At 40.7% G+C, this 20787-nt stretch overlaps 2 protein-coding genes across 8 annotated transcripts; one reads left to right on the plus strand and one right to left on the minus strand.

The window, feature by feature from the left end:
* Positions 1 to 9562: 9562 nt before the first annotated feature.
* On the plus strand, positions 9563 to 17940 carry zgc:158403 (tetratricopeptide repeat protein 39A). 7 transcript variants are annotated; one of them, XM_041062470.1, is made up of 18 exons: positions 9563 to 9701; positions 10258 to 10365; positions 10808 to 10939; positions 11276 to 11334; positions 12094 to 12161; positions 12449 to 12513; positions 12639 to 12738; positions 12839 to 12904; positions 13035 to 13146; positions 13277 to 13344; positions 14189 to 14248; positions 14557 to 14718; positions 14834 to 14925; positions 15367 to 15487; positions 15582 to 15693; positions 15800 to 15914; positions 16216 to 16332; positions 16960 to 17939. In XM_041062470.1, exons 1-18 carry the CDS (start codon positions 9667 to 9669, stop codon positions 17066 to 17068), a joined length of 1701 nt encoding a protein of 566 aa, XP_040918404.1. In that variant the 5' UTR covers positions 9563 to 9666; the 3' UTR covers positions 17069 to 17939. The 7 variants fall into 7 exon arrangements, with proteins under 7 accessions (XP_040918404.1, XP_040918405.1, XP_040918406.1 ...); XM_041062471.1 differs by having other exon boundaries at positions 13035 to 13143; positions 16960 to 17938; XM_041062472.1 differs by having other exon boundaries at positions 9567 to 9701; positions 10261 to 10365; positions 16960 to 17940.
* An 18-nt stretch (positions 17941 to 17958) lies between these two features.
* On the minus strand, positions 17959 to 19794 carry gadd45gip1 (growth arrest and DNA-damage-inducible, gamma interacting protein 1). The gene is made up of 2 exons (XM_041062487.1): positions 19392 to 19794; positions 17959 to 18668 (listed from the first exon to the last, which is right to left on the minus strand). The coding sequence occupies exons 1-2, from the start codon at positions 19781 to 19783 to the stop codon at positions 18374 to 18376; spliced, it is 687 nt and encodes a 228-aa protein (XP_040918421.1). The 5' UTR covers positions 19784 to 19794; the 3' UTR covers positions 17959 to 18373.
* Between the last annotated feature and the right edge of the window lie 993 nt (positions 19795 to 20787).

Genomic DNA, 20787 nt, shown 5'->3' on the forward strand with positions numbered 1-20787 from the left:
GTCTCTTCTTGTCGTCTCGCAGTGGAGAATTAAAACGTAATTTTGTTTTTTTGTCGTCGTTATAAGAAGTTAGTTGCGTCTCTTCTTGCCGTCTCGCAGTGGAGAATTAAAACGTAATTTTGTTTTTTGTCGTCGTTATAAGATGTTAGTTGCGTCTCTTCTTGTCTTATGGTCTCGCAGTGGAGAAGTAAAAGGCTGTACCCGCTTTATGAGCTCACAAGTTCTGTGCTTTTTATTCTAATGAGGTGTGGTGTTGACGTGGTGGCTGCAGTTATTCAAATGAGTGACGTGAACCACCTGCTCCCTCTCTCCGCTGATATATGTTTGGTACCAATAGACGTATATTTTCACCGACGTAGGGTGTCTATGGGTTGAAACATAATAGTTTAGTAACATATTGCTTTTATTTTTCAGAAGAAAAGAAATCATTTTACTTACGCACCAACGAATTTAAAAGGCAGCAGGAGGTTCAGTATTGTTTTTTTTGTCGTCGTTATAAGATGTTAGTTGCGTCTCTTCTTGCCGTCTCGCAGTGGAGAATTAAAACGTAATTTTGTTTTTTGTCATCGTTATAAGAAGTTAGTTGCGTCTCTTCTTGTCGTCTCGCAGTGGAGAATTAAAACGTAATTTTGTTTTTTGTCGTCGTTATAAGATGTTAGTTGCGTCTCTTCTTGCCGTCTCGCAGTGGAGAATTAAAACGTAATTTTGTTTTTTTGTCGTCGTTATAAGATGTTAGTTGCGTCTCTTCTTGCCGTCTCGCAGTGGAGAATTAAAACGTAATTTTGTTTTTTTGTCGTCGTTATAAGAAGTTAGTTGCTTCTCTTCTTGTCTTATGGTCTCGCAGTGGAGAAGTAACTTAGTGAGAAAGTTAATCAATTCATCAATTCAGACTTTATTTGTATAGCAGTTTTCATACAGATACGTTGTAATTCAACATGCTTTACAGAACTCTTTGATATACGTCTGTATGTACGTTTTGTTATCCTCGGGTATTTACCTGTCTCGCTCCGCTGCACTGCTCTTAAGTAAAATCCTCAACAGTCCAGTCAAGGATATTACAGCGATTCTCTCTCTGTTATAGGAAACGGTAGCCGTAAGCTCATCGACGTCCAGTTGTAGGTTGAAGCGAGATCGTACAGCACTGACAGACAGCAGTGTGTGAGAAACAATCGTCCTCAGTGATTCCATAATAAAGCTCGCGTTCGCTGATATATGTTTGGTACCAATAGACGTATATTTTCACCGACGTAGGGTGTCTATGGGTTGAAACATAATAGTTTAGTAACATATTGCTTTTATTTTTCAGAAGAAAAGAAATCATTTTACTTACGCACCAACGAATTTAAAAGGCAGCAGGAGGTTCAGTTTTGTTTTTTGTCGTCGTTATAAGATGTTAGTTGCGTCTCTTCTTGCCGTCTCGCAGTGGAGAATTAAAACGTAATTTTGTTTTTTGTCGTCGTTATAAGATGTTAGTTGCGTCTCTTCTTGTCGTCTCGCAGTGGAGAATTAAAACGTAATTTTGTTTTTTTGTCGTCGTTATAAGATGTTAGTTGCGTCTCTTCTTGCCGTCTCGCAGTGGAGAATTAAAACGTAATTTTGTTTTTTGTCGTCGTTATAAGATGTTAGTTGCGTCTCTTCTTGTCTTATGGTCTCGCAGTGGAGAAGTAAAAGGCTGTACCCGCTTTATGAGCTCACAAGTTCTGTGCTTTTTATTCTAATGAGGTGTGGTGTTGACGTGGTGGCTGCAGTTATTCAAATGAGTGACGTGAACCACCTGCTCCCTCTCCAATCCCCGCCCGTCCAGGAGGAAGTGCAGTTAAGGAAACTTGAGATCTTTTAACCAAATGATTCCCATCAGTCCTTACTGATGAATATACCAACCAATAAAAGGGGATTAAAATTCCTGCACAGTGATTGGCAGATTCAGATAGGGAAAACTGACATAAAAGCAATTGAATAAATTAATAAAGTGAATTGATGTAAAGCCTAAAAATTGCATTATAAAAAAAAGAGGCTACATTCATTATAAACATTCAACATGCAAACACAAATTTGCATTTGTTCCCAAAAATGCAAATTATTTTTTTTGTGTCAGTGCTCAGCTCGTCCTTCCTGACATGCAAACCTAAACCTAACCTGGCCATGGAATCAGCTGAAACAAAACACAGGCAAAGTAGTTTCACTTGGCTGAAAGACTCCAACAGTGAGCAGACCACTCAGCGAAAAGGGCAAATATAACACACAGGGGAATATCAAATACTGTTACCACTTGTTGAGCTTTGACCTGTTCTGCTATTCAGCCATCTTTGGCAACTATTGAGAACGTCAATCAATCAGGTTTTAATTGTATAGTAGTTTTCATACAAATACGTTGTAGCTCAACAGGCTTTACACAACTATCAAATCTGCTGCCAAACCAAACCATTAACAGTAAAAACGACACTGAGGTGATCAGATAATCCTTCATCCATGACTGAAGAGATATTAGCAGACAGGCTGTGGGTTAAGGCACAATCTAAAATGTAGGCCACATGCAAGTTAAACTGACCTAAAGTAATGATTCTGTTGAAGTTGGTGTGGACAACGAAAGAAGCGCATAGTTTGGGTGGTCTGTAAACTGTCACTTTATTTGTATTGGAGGATTTATCAAAAAGTAATGTCCTTGAAACCAAGAGAGACAGAGAGGATGGTTGCTGTGACCCCACCTATTTTATTTTCATTTGTAGTTTGGTGGTGAGGCCTCAGTAAGAGTGGCTGCTCCAGCCTGTTGAGCCATGTCTCATTTAAAAACATGCAATCAGTGTTATTATCTAAAATCATATCGTTAATATGAAATGTCTTATATTCAGAAGTGTCATGTTCAGGGTCCCTGGCAGAGTTTTCTTGAGGTGTGGTTTAGTAGTTGGTGATTTCTGTGCGTATATAGAAATAAGATTATTAAAATTCAGTGAGGGGTGGAGGTGGAACTAAAACAATAGTGACTAGGACGTGGGGGACATCATTCTCTGGCGGACTGATCACCTGGCGCAGGTGGCCGGCCCCTTCCGTGCGGTGGCCGAGCGTTGCTGTTCACTATTATCCTCAACAGTCCAGTCAAACATATCACGGCGATTCTCTCTCTGTTATAGCAAACGACAACTTAGAGCGCATCGACGTCCAGTTGTAGGTTGAAGCCAGACAGCACAGCGCTCACAGACAGCAGTGTGTGAGAAACAATCCTCCTCAGTGATTCCATCGTGCTGACTCTTTCCTGATTATATACTCAGGCATATACGTTAGTGGTATATTTTTCTTTCTCGGACACTGGCAACTTCAACCCTGCTCAGGTTTTTATGAAACCTGAACATGTCCACATTTCTATTTGTTTTTTTCAGACACAACCCATTTGATGAGCAGGTTCATCCCGTGCGACACCTGCTGGTCATTTTTTACGTGACCTTCCTGAAACAATGCATTAAATCCCCTGGCAGTATTTGGCACATATTCCTTAAAGAATATTTGATAAGATGAGTGGTATAGAATTTCTCTTCAAGTGTGATTATAATGTCACTTAAAATCTAATAGCTAAATATCAGCAGGCTTTATTGTTTTGAAAATTCTTTTATAATTTCAGCTTCACACCTCATAATATATTCTTATTCTTACTATTAACGGGAAACTACTGGGCTATAATAATAATAATAATAATGACACATACGTTTTTTGCTTAGTGAATTTGAGGTAGTGAATATGCGCCTCAGCCAAAACAACTTTAAACTTCGTTGTCTGAGCTGATTGAAACTCAAACAAATGCAGTAAATCCACCACAGAGAGCGAATGAATGAATTAATAATTAAAAATTAAAAATCAAGTCGCGATTGAAATGGACGCAGTCAGGTGCCGCAGGAGTTAGTGACAGTAGGCAGAGGTAAAGAAAGAGACTCATTACTGATCAGACAGAAGTCCAGAAATCACTGATCATTGATTTACTGCAAACCATGTGTCTCACGTTCTCACGCACACGCGTGAGGACGTAAGTCATTAGAAGTCATGGAGACGGACTGGTGACGCGGACAAAGGTTATATATTAGAGCTGCAAGAACCGAACCTCATCATTTCCAATTGGACTTGGATTCGAACCGACCCGCTGCAAAGCCCGTCTGCTGGAAGCTGAACCCTTGGATTATACTGCTCACCTGGAAACCTGCTGCTGCAGATCCGGTTGTTGAAACAGAGGATTTTCAATTTATTATACTTATTACACCACTTTTATTGGACTACTGCTCCATAAAATGTCTTTTCCTGGACCCCGCAGGGACGAGGAGGACCCGCTGGCCAACTACTGCATCATCTACTACCCATGTAAGACATCTTTTAATACATAAGTTATTTGGTTCATTTTTTTCTTGCTGAGATCTTTAAAAACATTTGTCAGTACAAAATTAGCACTGAATTAATGTAACGTGTTGAATGTAAATCTGGACATTTGGTCCGTGTTGATGGAAACAGACACTCTTGCTGTTTTGTTTTGGCTGTAAAGTGAAATTTTGGCGGGACAGGTGTGGAATGTGTTGACAGTGGTGTAGTGGTTTGAAAGTAGTGTTATTTTGATTTGAGGGCATCAAATTTTCCAAATGTTGCGTCGAGGAATTGGGAAAAAAAGATGGCGACTGGGCCAATTTTCGAATAATGCCAAACATATCGTTGTCTTCTGCACCTTGGAGACGATGGAACTTTTAGGAGCTGAGGTCAGGACGTCAGCACGTGCAGGTGTAACCCATCCGGGGCCTGTTCCTCTAGATGCGGAACAGAGACGGGTTGTTTCCTGTCCTTTCTTGCTCTGGATGTGTTGTCAGTCCTTTGCAATGAAACGTGTTTAACCTTTGTGAACAATCAACAGTCCATCATGTTCAGTCACCGCTCAGACAGCTCCCAGCTCCTCCTACTTGTCATTTTGCTGGTTTCATCGTTTTCATAATTCAGTCAAATGTGATGTGGTGTTTTAGTTTAGAGGCAGAAAAGAGGAGAGTGGTTTGTCCTGAGGTTACAATGAGCGTCCTGCAGATACTTCATTCATTCATTTATGACCTGTAAAGATGGGAGTAGCAGCTTGTGTGTTGGAGACTTTTCTGCAAGTTGCCTGTGATGCATCTGCTGCAGCAGTATTCAGTATGCCTGCAGGTTACATGGTTACATTTACTGATCGGCCTTTAAGCCTCGTGTGTGTTTCCCCCTCAGATGTGTGCTTCTGGCCAGCGAACCCTGATCCTGCTTCTCCACCTCAGCAGGTCCCGTCACCAAACGATGGGATGGACTCGGGACAACAGGGTGTGACAGTTCCTATTGCTGTTTATTATGTTCCTCTTCATGCTGACGCTTTTCTTTCATCTTTGCCTGCTGCTGGTCTTTCTGCTTATTTTAATCCTTATGCCCCTCTTCCTGCTGCTCCTCCTTCACCCCTTTCTCCCCCTCCTGCTTCTCCTCCCTCTCCTCTCCCTCCTCCTTCACCTCCTGCTTCTCCTTCATCTCCTCCTCCTCCCTCTCCTGCTTCTCCTCCCCCTCCTGCTTCTCCTTCATCTCCTCCTCCTCCCTCTCCTGCTTCTCCTCCCCCTCCTGCTTCTCCATCATCTCCTCCCCCCCTTATTCCTCTCTATTCTCCCCTTTCTTCTTCCTCTCCTTCTTTTGCCAGTTCTCCTGATTCTTTTGATGCTAATGTTCATTCTGTTCCTGACCAGCTGACCGCCTGGGACCAGGAAGAGACTCCTGAGTGCGATCTTCCCTTCATTGATGAGGACGACGATGACACGGAGAGTAACTGGTCATACACCACAGATGAGTTAATAGAAATACTTACTGACTGTGTGGGAGAAGCTGTTGTGCCTTCTTTTCCTGTCCCCACAGACTCCTGCAGCAGTGCTGCCTCTCAGGAAGACGACGCCGTTGTTCCCTCCACGAAGAGGACCAGGGAGGACAGCGACGACGAGGAGGCTGCTGCTAAGAGGCCGAGGTCGTCCTGATAACCAACCCACCAACAGCCATTCATTTTATATGGACAAAAAAAGTGAGTACAAGCTTCTAACTTAAAAATAAAAGACTTAATCAGAAAGTAATCTGTATTGTTGTGGATATTTGTTACATAATGCATGCTCCAACTTTGAATTCTTACAGTTGTATTTATTTAGTTATATCACAGTGTGATTTAAAAAGACTTTATGTCTGTTTTTACTAACCATTATTTATCTTTTATCTTTATCTCTGCTCTCACTCCACCACCTGAGCTGCTGATGGTCACCTCGAACCACAAGGTGAGTGAAAGAAAGAGAAAGCGATGCATGATGTTGTGCTGTGCTGTGTACCACATCTGTTCATCCACATCATTATTATTGAATTGAAGAATTCATGTTTGTGTTACTTTTTTTCTTTTTTTTTTATCTTCTCTTACTTTACCATCTGAGCTGCTGACCGTCACATAACATGGGAAAAAAGTAAGAAAAAGTGAATAGACTCCTTCTTACAATTATATTTATTTAGTTATATCACAGTGTGATTTAAAAAGACTTTGTCTGTTTATACTAACCATTATTTTTCTTTTTCTGCTCTCACTCCACCACCTGAGCTGCTGCTGGTCACTGCGAACCACAAGGTGAGTGAAAGAAAGAGAAAGCGATGCATGATGTTGTGCTGTGCTGTGTACCACATCTGTTCATCCACATCATTACTGAATTGGAGATTGTATTGAAAATTGTATTGAAGAATTCATGTTTGAGTTACTAACCTTTTTTTTTTTCTTTATCTTCTCTTACTTTACCATCTGAGCTGCTGACCGTCACATAACATGGGAAAAAAGTAAGAAAAAGTGAATAGACTCCTTTTTACAATTATATTTATTTAGTTATATCACAGTGTGATTTAAAAAGACTTTATGTCTGTTTTTACTAACCATTATTTATCTTTTATCTTTATCTCTGCTCTCACTCCACCACCTGAGCTGCTGCTGGTCACTGCAAACCACAAGGTGAGTGAAAGAAAGAGAAAGCGATGCATGATGTTGTGCTGTGCTGTGTACCACATCTGTTCATCCACATCATTATTATTGAATTGAAGAATTCAAGTTTGTATTACTGACCATTTTTTCATCTTTGTCTTCTCTTACTTTACCATCTGAGCTGCTGACCTTCACAGAACATGGGAAAAAAGTAAGAAATTAAGTGAATAGGCTCCTGTATCATTTAGAGACAGTGAAAGTGATGGGTTGTGTACTGTATGCTACTTCTGTTTATCCATATAATGTCATTACTTATTCAGTAATTCAAAGATCAACTGTCTTGCTAACCTTCCTGTCTGACCTTTTCTTACTGTACTACCTGAGCTGCTGCTGATCACATCACGAGGGAAACAAGGTGAGCTTCTGACTGCTAAAGAAAGTGACTTAGATCAGGCTATGATGTACAAACACATTCTGTAAAGCAGCCACAGAGTTCATGTTACACTTGCTTATACATATAACTTCAACAATTCAAATTTATCTCAGTAACCATTGTGTGTTGTTCTCTACACTTGTCTGACGCCACCATCTGAGCTGCTGCTGTTCACGTGGGAGAAAAGCTAAATGAAGCGACAGGTGTATCACGTATCTAATCATTCAATATCCATAGTATTTATCTTATTATTGTTATTATAATCACTGTTATTCATTTCTCTTTTTACAAAGACTCAGTGCTCCAGGGTCCATGCAGAATTTCCTTGATGACAGAGAAGAAAGGCCTGTTCCTGACAAGATGAGGACGACAACTGGGCCCCGAGAGTGGACGTCAACCAAACCACACTGAACCAGCATAACACAACCATTTTCATGTAAGGAAACCTTCAGCACCACAGCAGTCCACTGAACACACTACACCACCTTCAGCACCAGACCTTCTACACTGGACTGTTTTCATGTTGAATTCAATAAAAAACTAAAGTCAGATGTAAAATAATTCTGTGTTCAGTCAGATCCTTTACCCTCAGTGATGTTGGCTTAACATGAAGCTATTTAAACAACACACACACATTTGCATACACATAACACATGTCTTGTAACACATATCTATAAAGCAATAATAATAATGAAAATAAAAGTTAATATTCATTTTAGGAATCTTATTGACATATACCTAGAAATGATTTGTTCTACTTTTACATGTAAGATATAACATATTTTAGCTTTATTGATGAAACTCAGAGCAACATACAAACAAGCAAAGGAGTCATTTAGTGATGATGGAAGAAAACAGCAGCACATACAGAATGAAGACTCAAAACAAGGAGAAATAAATAAAAGACAAACATTAGGTAAGATAAAAGTATTCACTTCAGAAATACTGAAAATGATTCTGTGGGTACATTTAGATTTGTAAATGTGAAAATTTGCCATAATAAGAGTAAAATTAATGGAAAATGAAATAAAAACACAATAATATGTTCAAAGACAGAACATTTCAGCTTTTTATTTTTAACTGTGAAGGTCTTTATGTCCATCCAGAGTTTCTGAGTGAATCTGCAGGTCAAGAATAAGTGAGAAAGAGTTTCAGGTTTCAGTTCACACAAAGAAAGAACACAGCATATCAGTCTGGCTTTTCAGTGTACGAAGGAAACATTTTACAGGATAAAACTAATGAATGAATGTAAGAGGAATATTTTTCACCTTATGGAAAGCCTGCAGAGCTGCACACACTCTGTGTGTGTGTGTCCACAGCAAACAAGACAACAAAGACACCACAGAGACTTTATGAGATGTTTGTCAAGATTATTTCCATGTGTTCACTCGCTCTTGACCTTTTAACTGCTTTCAGTTTATCTATGTAGTAAAATAATGATAAAAATTCTGAAATTTTGGCGGAGAGCATGAACATACTGAATTATGTGTGTGAAATTAACGGTTTATTTAAAATGATTGTGTCCTTTGTGGACAATCAATAGCTATAAATAATTGATACGTAGAGTAGGATGGATGCATTCCAACATTATGAACTTTTCAACTAAACTTGGGGCCAGAAGGAAATGAGAGATGAAGCTCAGTCAAGTGTTTGAAGATCCAGTGCTCTAACATTCTGTCAGCATGTTGCATATGTGCTGTTCATTTTAAAGCTGGACTGTAGTCACCTGCTCCCGCGAGTTTTTGATGAATCTAGTCTGCGTACAACTCGTGGTATTGTGTATCATGAGTTACATGTCCAAGTCAGAAGGCTTCAATTCAGTTTTACTTTTATCTGGAGGAAAAAAAAAGTTATTGATATACAGTCTGCTAAGCGGTGGCCGTTTAATAGCAACGGGACATATTACAGAGTTTGTTTCATAAACATCTCAGAGCTGGGATCTGTTAGCACCTGATCTTATTAGAGTATACAGTATAATGTGTGCGTGGCAGTGGTGCCACAGAGGAGGAGTCAGACGCGCCTCTATTGCGCACACTCGCGCTGTTGGATCCTCACACATGAACGCAGACGTTCACCTCGGATCCTCCTGAGCTCTTCACGCGATTCCAAACATCAGGAAAGTCTTTATTATTTTTTAATGTCAGCTTCCATGTCGCCGGTGTAGTTTGAAAGCTCGGTTTCACGGCGTGAGTCCTGAAGGCATCTTGCTTCTCTGCGAGTTCTGCTGAGCTTCTAACAGGTGTCGGGGCACGCCGCCCGGAGAGTGAACATGTCCAATGGGAAAGACGCAAATGCTGCAGAAAAGTGAGTAAAGCCAACTGAAAGTTCACTGACGCGATAAAAGTCCGACTCGTCTCACTAAAACTGGCCGGGGAACCGGTTTTTACTTCGCTCTCTGGATCAGCAAGTGAGATCATGTTGAGCTAGGCAAAAAATAAAAAACCTAAAAAAAAAAAGATTCACCCTCACCTGCAACAGGAAACGCTAATAAAACCTCCTCTGTGGTCGTGTCCTGGTTTTCTGCCAATGGCAGGTCGACTTTTGTCGTGAAACAGTGGTAAATGAAAAGTCGCCGATGGTGAAGGTTTCTGCACCAGGAAGGAGTCAGGTGTAGTTTTGCATTCTTTCAGTCAGTGATGCAGAGGGTGTTTTCCAAACAGCAGCAGCCTAAACCCTGACCAGGATCTTTGTGCAGCAAAACTACTGATACTTTGCTGATAACGCTTAACGCATGGATGCTGCAAGTTTATCAGTGTACAGTGAGCTGCCCGCTTTGTATTAACTTCGCCCACACATCCCTGTATTTGTTGTGTGCATTTCTTTACTGATATGTTTTTGAATCCATGTTTGTATCGTGCAGCAGCTCCTCACAGATGACCCTGAAAGAGTGCCTGGATGAGTGTATGGAGGCCTTGGATCTCTTCCTTAACAACCACTTCAATGAGAGCCTGGAGAGGCTGCGGCCAAGGTAACAGAATAATCCTGAGTCATGTTTGTCTCTGCAGAGGTTTTAGCTGTTTAAGCTTGTAGTATGCTGCATTCTTTATCTTAGCACATTCATAGTGGTTTGTTCTTTGTGTGATGTCAGCAGTATTTGGCCTCTGCTGATGTTAAGAAACTTGGTGTGAAGTGTGAAGTAGTGTGGGTTTCCTGTCAGCCATGACATGAGTGTGGCTCTGGCAGGCTTCAGTTCTCCAGGATATGAAGTGTTTGCTGAAGCTGACGCCCAAGGTCTGACTGATTGAACAGCCAAGAGAATGGCAGCCCTGCAAAATAAACACCGTGCACAGGACCGACTGGGACAGTAGAGGAGAGAGGAAGAATAAAGAGAGCAAGATATTTACTCTTATCTTTTCTCAACAGTTTGATGTGTATGATATTGATCCTGCGACTCCATGTTTCCTATGCAGAGCGAATGAGAGTATGTACCATGCTCTTATCTACGCCACAGTGCTGGAAATGCAGGCCATGATGACGTTCCAGCATGATGACATCAGCAATGCAGGAAATACCATGAAGAGTGCCCAGGAGGTCTGTCAGAGGTCAGGATGTCTCGTACACGTAGAGCACGGATTCTTCTCACCAGCTTTAGTCTTAAACCGATGATCAACTGGAATTAAAAATGCTCCACATCTTTTATAACACCTCAGCCATAAGAGGCAAATTTACATGAGGGCATTTACATAGCTCGCCTCTAATCATACTAACAATTTGACTGTGTTCTCATGAGAGAAGCCGGAAGTGGCTGTTAAGATAGCGAAATTGGACATGTGTACTTCGTGGATGATTGCTGTGTCAGAAAGGACGAGGTTATCGTAGCAGGAACAGAACAAACAAAATGTCTTGTCTCGATACTGAAATGTTGTTTGCTGTTTCAGGTTTCGACGGAAATCCCCAGGTTTTGCTAACAAGTCCATAGGGGACTCACTCACTGAAGGTAAAAGGCTTAGATGTCTCGTCGCTGCAGATTTAAAAGAGAATCCATCCAAAATCATTAAACACAACAGAAAAAAAATCTAAACTGTACATTGTATTTTCCTTATTCCAGTGAATAATTGGGGATAATATGTAGAAATGGCTGAGAGTATATTCCCACTACATTTAAATTGGCGTTTGAGAGCATTGAGAGCACTCACCATCTTCTACTGACATTCACAGCAGTGCTTTAAGCTGAACGCTAACGTCAGCATGCAAATGACAACGCTACCATGCTGATGTTTAGCAGGTATAATGTTTAACATGTTCACCGCCTTAGTTTAGCGTGTTCACATTCTGACATTTGCTAATTAGCACTGAACGTAAGAGTGCAGCAGAGGCTGATGGGAGTGTCATTTGTTCTGCAGATATTTGATCATAAACCAAGGTATTGGAGGAATTAAATTAAATGAATTAATTGAATTAAATTGAAAAAAAAAACTTTTGCATTGTTAACTTATTAGTGATGGTGGGAAAAAGCTAGGAAAGGGAAAATGAAGACTGGTCCATGGGATCAGTGCACACAGACAGAAGTGTCTTCTTTCCACACTTGTTTATTTGAGAAACTAATGAAACACTATTTCCACACCTGAAGTGGTGCCTAATTTTAGATAATTACATAATAAGCGTATTAAACCTAGAACACCTGGATTTTATCGCCTGTTGACTGATCACTGTGTGTCATTTATTAATGTGCATGTATCTGGATGTGTTTTTGCAGTACAGCTTCATGCTGAAGTGTGTTTTGCAGAGTGCCAACTCCAAAGAGCTGCTCTCACCTTCCTACAGGTGCAGTAGACTAATGCAGTTTTTCAAACACAGAAACATGTGAATATCCTCATATATCTGTATACATCCTAAGTAACAGCCCAGCAGTCTCTATCTTATCCAGTTTTCACAACTGTGTAAGTTGTAGGGCATGAAAGTGGTACTTATGTCACTTATGTAACATTGGTGGTTCTTCAGCTACATTAAATCAGAATCTAATCCAAGCATCGCAGTTCAGATTACTGCATGGAGTACTTTTTTCCCCCCCCCAGTCTCCTGTTATTTAGTTTGATCTATTTTTTCCTCAGGATGAGAACATGGTGAGTTTTATCAAAGGAGGGATCAAAGTACGAAACAGTTACCTGATTTACAAGTAAGTATTCAAAGAGAAAACAGAGCATATATTTAGTGAATGTCAGTCATATGCTGTAAATTATTAGGTTGTTATGCTGAGCTGTGTTGTTAAACAATTGACATACTTGCCCTTTTATCATCCAGAGACCTACATACCTTCATAAAATCTCACAACTGTCTCAAAGGACCCAGCCACGTTCACTTAGAGGGAGGCATATCATTTGGTATAGGGGCGTTTAATCTGGTATGTCTCAAGAGTGTCTTCAAACACTGCAGTTTGACTACATGTCGCGTGTAATTGTGTGTTTGAACCACAGAGTTTATCAGCTCTTCTTCATTCACAGACACTCTCTCTGTTTCCTCCACGGATACTCAGAGTTTTGGAGTTTGCTGGGTTTTCAGGAGACAAGGTGTGATATATATTCATTTCCTGTATTACGTATTCAGTCACGAAGTGAGCAGACAACTCAGTCATGTTCATGTTAGGTCATGTGTGTAATGCACTCATGCCTCTTTTTAACATTTGTGGTCCTGCTTCAGGAGTACGGTCTGTCCTTGCTACATGATGGTGCCACAGGGATCAACCTGCGCTCCATGCTGTGTGCTCTGCTGCTGCTCTGCTACTACACCTTTCTCACGTTCATACTAGGTAGTGCTGTACCGCGTCCATATGTTATATGCATCGGAGATTCAGATGATTTTGATTGTGTAAGATGATTGGGACGATTTCCATCATGTCATGTCATGTCATGTCATATATCGTATCTGTTTCATTCGCTCAGGGACAGGAGAGGGAGAGGTGGCTGAGGCTGAGAGACTGCTGAAACCTTTCCGGCTTCGCTACCCGCGGGTGAGTAATGATAATTAAACTTCTCCACTGGAGAAGAATTACTTGCAGGCAGGAGTTGATTATGTATTTTGAATAAACTGTGTGAACTTACCGTCCATTACCATGGAAATGTTTTTGTGTTTTCAATAACACTTTATTGAATGAAGTGATGTACAATCCCAAGAACAAAATGGCTTTGTTTTTAATGTGTCCCCATCCCCGTGGAATGCAGTAACATTTTACTGTAAAACTCTATTCAGGATAATTCTGGTTTGTTGCAACTTTGATTTTATTTAGATTTTATTCTTATAATTTCTATCAGATTATGATAGACAATCATTTCTTTGTACTCACTGAAGGAATGGCTGAAATCTCAAAGTGGCAACCTTGCAAAAAGATGCCAGCTTTGACCCGCCATACATCTTCATGTGTCTTACTGTATGTCAGCACTTTCTCACAATCCCTCCCTCCACTTACTCTTTTTATCTGACTCTTAGGATCTCTCACACCCTGACTGCTTTCTGCTCTCTGCACCCTGAATCCTTCCGTCTTTCTTTCGTTTTACGTCTGATCGCACACCTTCGTGCTGCCGCTCCTACCGCTCCGCTTGACTCACATTCTTGTCGATTCACAATCCCTGTTTCCACTCCGCCTTTTACCTACATGCCAGCCCATCCCAGAGAGCAAACTCAGAGCTCTGACACAATGTGTACCAAACCAAAATTGGAAGTGTCTTGGTTAAACACTGTCAAGAGTAATTGCTGTACAGTAGGTCTTCTTAGAGACAGATGAGAATTGAACACAGTATGTTGACGTGTTATTGGAGCACTCAAGAAATTTTATTTTTTTTCTCTTTTCTGTCTAGGGAGCAATATTCCTCTTCTTTGCAGGCAGGATCGAGGAGATCAAAGGGAATATTGATGAGGTGTGTTTCAAAAACATGGCTTGAAAGGATGAAGACTAGTGTTTAATTACCTGTACACTTACTGTTTTTAATGTAGCAGTTTGTATTCACACATGTCACATGACAGTAAGTAATAGCACCTTGTTTGGAATAAGTGAAGCATGAATTGCTTCTGTTACCATGGTAATATTATTGCCATGTTTTAGCCAGTGAGCTCTGAAGGACAGACACTAGTGTTAATATTTAATACTTAACATACCTCAAATGCAGCGTCACTGTTACATGTCCTTATTATTCTGCTCTGTGGTGTGATTTCACTGTGCTACCAGGCGGTGGCACTCTTTGAAGATGGCTGCAAGGCCCAGCAGACGTGGAAGCAGTTCCACCACATGTGCTACTGGGAGCTGATGTGGTGCTTCACCTATAAACGAGCATGGAAGATGGCCTACTTCTACGCAGACCTACTGAGCCAGGAGAGCCGCTGGTCCAAGGTACACAGCTGTGAATAGGAACTGTGACGTTTTCCTCTTTCAATCTCGTCAAACTTCTTCAAATCTTGAGAAACTAAAAAAAGGGAATGTTGTCTTTATTGTCTCTCTCTAAAAGGCTATGTATGTGTACATGAAAGCTGCTTACCTCAGTATGCTGCCAAAGGATGAGGCCAGGCCGTTTGGGGAGGATGAGGTCGAACTCTTCAGGTAAATACACACGCTGTCATTTTTGATGTTTTGTCTAAGAAAGACAAGATGATTGTCCTTAGACCACCTCCAGACACATGTTGTGGTTTCCCCCACCAAAAAAGAGTTGGTCCTGCTGGTGTGTACACATATTAAACTCAGATTGAAAATGAGCAAAGAGAGACTTTCCTCTGCAGCAGATGAATGTGAAAACAGTCTCAGCAAATACATCACTCTGCACAGCGAAGGTCCAGCGTCCAAGTGAAGTAGCAATAATAATAATGTTCAGAATCTGCTACTGACTTGAACATGTTTTAGATCAGGTAATAATATGTTGCCTTCAGTATTAAATGCTTGTTACTTCCCTGAGTAAATGAATGCGGGTATAAATGCACATACATCTGAAGCACTGTCTCATGCTTTCTTTCCAAATGTATCTTTACTGTTTTCCTGTGTCTTTAGACAAGTGCCCACCTTCAAGCAGAAGATAGCAGGGAAGTCTCCCCCAACTGAGAAGTTTGCTATTCGTAAAGCCAGACGCTACAAGGCTCCCTGCCCAGTCAAGCTGCCAGTACCAGTGCTGGTAAAGCTTCACACACAAAAACACACACACATACACAATGGGCAGTATGCTTGACTCACAGAGCCTTCCAACATTATTCACTGCTCCGTTACAGGAGATGATGTACATGTGGAACGGTTTCAGTATGATCAGCAAACGACCAGAACTGACTGAAGGCATGATGCAGACTTTGGTGGAGGCAGAGCGCACCCTGCTGGAGTCTCCTGGTAATAACAGACATCCCAAAACCAGGAACCAGGAAAACTGCCACCCTCCTGCTTCCTTAAATACAACTTTAGTCAAGGCTGATGGTGTCTGGTCTCTCTTCTACAGAAAATGAGTATTCGATGGATGACCGCTGTTTGATCCACCTGCTGAAGGGTCTGTGTTTCAAGAACCAGGGTTTACTCCAGGCTGCTGAGGAATGCTTTAACAAAGTGTGTTCCAGGTGAGATTCATTTCAGTTAAGTTATTCCCTTTTCACACCGCAAGGAACTCCAGAAAGGTTTCTCTAGAAACCCACTGATTCTCTGTGGACAGGGAATCAGCAGTCTTATCACCGACGCATGTGAAATGATGGATGCAGCTTTTTTTAGGAGCACTGATCCGAACATGTGTCATGTTGATTTAGGGCCAGAAAAGTCATGTCACATACGATATGTGACAGCACAGGGTTCTGACTTTAAGTATGGGACCGTATGCAACAGCGACAATTACGTGATTCACCTTCTTTCTGTGTGTGCTCTCAGTGAAAAGAAGATCAGGTTCGACCACTACCTGGTGCCCAACTCTCTGGTGGAGCTCAGTCTGCTCTACATAGACCAGGGCAGAAGGGACGAGGCCATTAAACTACTGCACAAGGCCAAGTAAGTTACTCCTTTATAGTAGCTTCAGTGTTGCATACAACAGAAAAAAGAAACAGCAAAATCCTGCAACATAGCTCCAGTAATATGTCAGAGTAGTATTCCTATGGAATATGTGCTTTTAATACAGAAATGTTGTTTTTAATTAGAGTTAAACAGTTGCCCCAATCAAACCAGAGGTCTGCATAGATTATTATGAGGGTATAAATTTCTTTTTAGTGACACAAAACCTTAATAGTAGTTCATTTGTACAATTTATCAAATGTTTATACCTGATTCCTGCCAGGCTCTGTTCAGACTCTTCATGGACAGAGGGTTTGGGTGTCTGTTGGACATAAATGTACATGAACACTAGAGGTCGCTGTCTGCCTGCTAATATAGGTCTACATCAACTGTTGTAAACACAAACCTGATCCACTCACTGGGGTAATGGAATTGGTTCTTGAAGACTCATCATTTTTATGCTGAAGGTGTCAGTAACAAACATTTTATCTATTTAACATCCACCCTCTGCTCCCGTTGGAAGTCAGGCATCTTTCAGGTCAGAACAAGAGCATAATGTGTGCGAAGTAAAAGTGAAAATGTTCTTGTCACCTGTTGTCCAACCATGTCTGCTGTTTCGACTTGCAGACAAAACTACAAAGATTACTCGATGGAGTCTCGTACACAGTTCAGGGTACACGCCGCTCTGGCCAAACTCAAGGCTGACCCTGGTGAAGACGAGGACACTCATCTGTGAGAGGACGTTTCTTTCATGACTCTCCACAGTGGACTCTCCATTCCTCTCACAGCTGTGGCTGTTTTTAGCTTGATACCCAGTTTTTTTTTTTCTTTAAACCCATATGCAATCTTTCATCAAGTGAATACTGGGTTATTTGATCCGTGTGCTGGTATACCTTCTTCAGGCATTTTTTTTTTGTGTCCCAGTCTGCTCTAACATCGCACTGGACTAAGGTGTAACCTGAATATTTCCAAGAGCCGCCCTGTCCACTGTGGCTTCAAAGAGAGTAAACACGGCAAAGGGACATTTTGAGTCAAGGGACCTTGAATTTCACTGACTTCCATAGGTTAACACAGACTTGACTGTATATGGAGTAGACATTTTATTTTATGGACAGTGTTTTTATGGTTTACATTGAAGATGAATGCACACTAAACCTTAATCAACAATTGATTGTTAGTCACTATAAATATCATCTATAATAAATTTTATGAAATAATTCATGTAATGACTTTATTTCGCTGTATTGGAACAGCTCGATATGATTATTACAGAACTGAGAGACTGCAGCATACTGTGCTGTAACATTTGAGAGATTTTCTAGATGTTCATGGTATTTCACATACAGCTGCACAAACATTTGGTACAAAATTGTCGTGCTCCCTGACAGACGCATTGATGCTGCATTTGTCCCGTTATGTGTACATCTGCAGTGGAAATGAATGAAAGCACATCACGGCTAAAACATGCTAAACAGGGGAAGCAGCTGCTCACTTTCACTGTCTTGGTGTGTTTGAATTAATCAAAATTCAGTGTTGAGACGTATCTGGATTAGTGCATGCACTCTCCAAACAAAAACTACTCAAATGTACAAAAATTATTTTTGCATAAATAAATTCTACATATGAATGTCTGTGTTTTGTCTTAAATCATACCAAAAATTAGCATCATTATGTAGTTAGGCGTCTTTCAATATTTATCTTCTTCCTTTAAAAATATTTTAGACAAAATGCAGTCTGTACAGAGATTAATTTATTTCAGTGACAGCTAAACATGAAACATTTCCAAGTATGCATAACAAACAAACAACTGTGGATAAACAGATTTTTTTTTTTTTTTTTTACAGTGGTAAAAAAAAAAAAAAAAAATGGAAGGGGCTCTCTTTGATCCAAGTCATTACAGATGTCTGATGCCATCTGTAATGACACAAACTGTTCTTCAGATACTCTTAAACAACTGTCCCACTGAACTTATGCAGTACACTTTCCATCTCATTAAACACAGTCAGACTAAGGCCCAACACTTATTTATGTCTAAAATGACTCAGTCCAAAGACGCAGCAGGCGGTGTGACGGGGGCTGCTGCCTGCTCTTCTTTCAGTCTGCGTTTCATTAGTTTCTTCTTCTTCTTCTCTTCCTTTTCTATCTCAGCAACCATTTCCAAGAACTTGGGGCTGCGGGGGTCCACTGCGAAGCCAAAACGCTCTCTGGCCTGAGCCAGCAACACTGAACGGCGAGCCTTCTCCTCCTTTAGCTTCTGTTTGGTTTCACGCTTTTCTCTTTGCCAGTCAGCGATCATCTTGGGCATTTTGGCCATGTTTTCTGCTATGAGTTTCTCTCTGCAATGGAAGTAGAAAAGATTAGTGTAACAGATGTTAATGCAGTGCTTAATGCACTGTTGCGTGATGGGAAGTCCATCACTCTGGTTTTGAGTGGAATGTTTCAACAACATTTGGATAGATCGCCATGAAATTTGGCACAAACATTTATGTTTCCATCAGGATGAGCTGTATTAACTGGAACTCCTTTAATTTTTCATCCAGTGCCATCAACAGGTCAGAATTATAATATGTCCAATATTTTATTGTTTAAGAACAAATACCTGCAAAACTAATGTCAGTCCCATCAGCCTCAACTTTGTGTTCAGTGGTCATTTGCATGTCAGCAAATGTTAACTTGCCAACCTGCTAAACTAAGATGGTAAACAATATACCTCCCATGCATGATTTACTCCAACACAGCTGCCAAGTATGGCTGGGTATGGAACTGATATCTGCTAAATATTGAAATATTGATCCAGTGATCACGGTGTTCAACTTATTTTTTTTTCATTTAGATAGCTGGAGGATGTTTGAGGATTTTGGGAATAAAAGTCTGGGGCTAGGATGTGATTTATGTCAGGGATCGTCTTCACATGTGTTAAAGTACTGTTATAAACGAGTCTCTCAGAGAAATACAAACACCAGACTGAAGTGAGATTAAAAGGTGCAGGTTGCACACTTTAACTGGCCTAGCTGTCCGATAATGAACGCACTGACGTTAGCCACGTTAGCATAGCTTACTTTGCCAGTCGTTTTTCGGTTTCTTCCTTCTCCTTGGCCTCTATGTTCTTCAGCATCACCTCTAAGGGAGGGTGCCACTCGTTCTCTTCTGCAACGATCTTGTCCAGTTGCTTGTGGCTGGGCCACAGCGACGTGGGGTCGACGCCCGACGCTGAGCCGTAACGACCGAACAGCTTCCCATCATACCGGGCCGTCTTCTGCCACTCCGGCGTCTTCCTACTCTCTTTGTTTGGAATATACGGTTTTTGGAGATTTAGCCTTAGAGGTTTGGGGTTATAGGACGCTGTCTGCAACAACAGCCCACACGGAGAGTTGGCAGTTTTTGAAGAGGAAATTCCTTTTAAAGTCCTACACAACACTGCTGCCCTCCTGCACAGAATGGACGCCGCCATCTTTCCTCATCCCCAAGAAGGACCCGGGGTGGAATCTTAGGTGGCTGCCGCACTGCCTGTTTACCACGCCAGTCTTCCATGTGCTCTGCCTTTTATTCTACAGTTTGAAATGGTTATTTGACCAGGTAATATGACTACATTACTCACACTTCATATAGCACAAAAAGGCAATTTAAAGGGCCTTAAAAGAGGCATAAAAACATTACGTTAGACAGTACAGCATAAAATTTAAAATATATATATTTCGAAAGGATGAAAGTTGTGTTCACGCCGTGAATATATTGGTTGATTAGTTTATCGACAAAAAATTAAATTATTTGACAAATGTGTTAATAACTGATATGTTGTTCGGCATTTTTTTAAGGAAAAATACCAAACATCTTTTGTATTCGACTGTGGCATGTGAGGATTTACTTCTTTTCTCTGTTTTATATCATGGAAAGTTTCATTTTTGAAACAAACAATTTAATGTTTAATGTTAATGTTTGGGTAATTGTATTGTAATTTAACTATTTTGTGACATTTCTGTGAAGAAAGAAGACTGAACCTTGCAAGTGCATAGTGGTCTAAGTGCTGGGTCAGAGTAGAGAATATTTAAGTTTTTTATCTGGTTTTAAGGTGGTCAGAGGTGGGACACATCTTAAACTGTATCTCATAGTATACCTAAACAAATTTTTTTTTCTCCTTTTGTTGTGCTATATCATACCACTTTCAAGCATCTTCATTTTATGTTACTTCATGAGAAATTATTTTTCTTAGGTTTGTCATACTGGAGTGTTGTGGTAGTCAGACATCAAAAGGTTTTTGACCTGCTAAATGAATCACTTGGAGAGGTCCCCTCAGTGACTTTGACTTTCAGAAATTAGATTTAGTGGCTGGGGGGCATGTTTTTCGTTCAACATCCTTGTTGACTTGGAAGTAGTTGTGAGCAGGTGGGCCGTAGCCAGAGCACCAGAGCAAAAAGGGGAGTTGAGACTCTTTTAACACCTTCTTTCAACATTTAG

The sequence above is a fragment of the Toxotes jaculatrix genome, chromosome 18, assembly GCF_017976425.1.
Source record: "Toxotes jaculatrix isolate fToxJac2 chromosome 18, fToxJac2.pri, whole genome shotgun sequence".
Lineage (NCBI taxonomy): Eukaryota > Metazoa > Chordata > Actinopteri > Toxotidae > Toxotes > Toxotes jaculatrix.

Coding starts and splice junctions, on each gene's coding strand:
- zgc:158403 (XM_041062470.1), top strand. CDS start 9,667: ATGTCCAATGGGAAAGACGCAAATGCTGCAGAAAA. Junction 13,147..13,276: donor TCTCACGTTCATACTAGGTA/GTGCTGTACCGC, acceptor TCATTCGCTCAG/GGACAGGAGAGGGAGAGGTG. Junction 15,694..15,799: donor CACCCTGCTGGAGTCTCCTG/GTAATAACAGAC, acceptor TCTCTTCTACAG/AAAATGAGTATTCGATGGAT.
- gadd45gip1 (XM_041062487.1), bottom strand. CDS start 19,783: ATGGCGGCGTCCATTCTGTGCAGGAGGGCAGCAGTGTTGTGTAGGACT. Junction 18,669..19,391: donor ACCGAAAAACGACTGGCAAA/GTAAGCTATGCT, acceptor CTTCCATTGCAG/AGAGAAACTCATAGCAGAAA.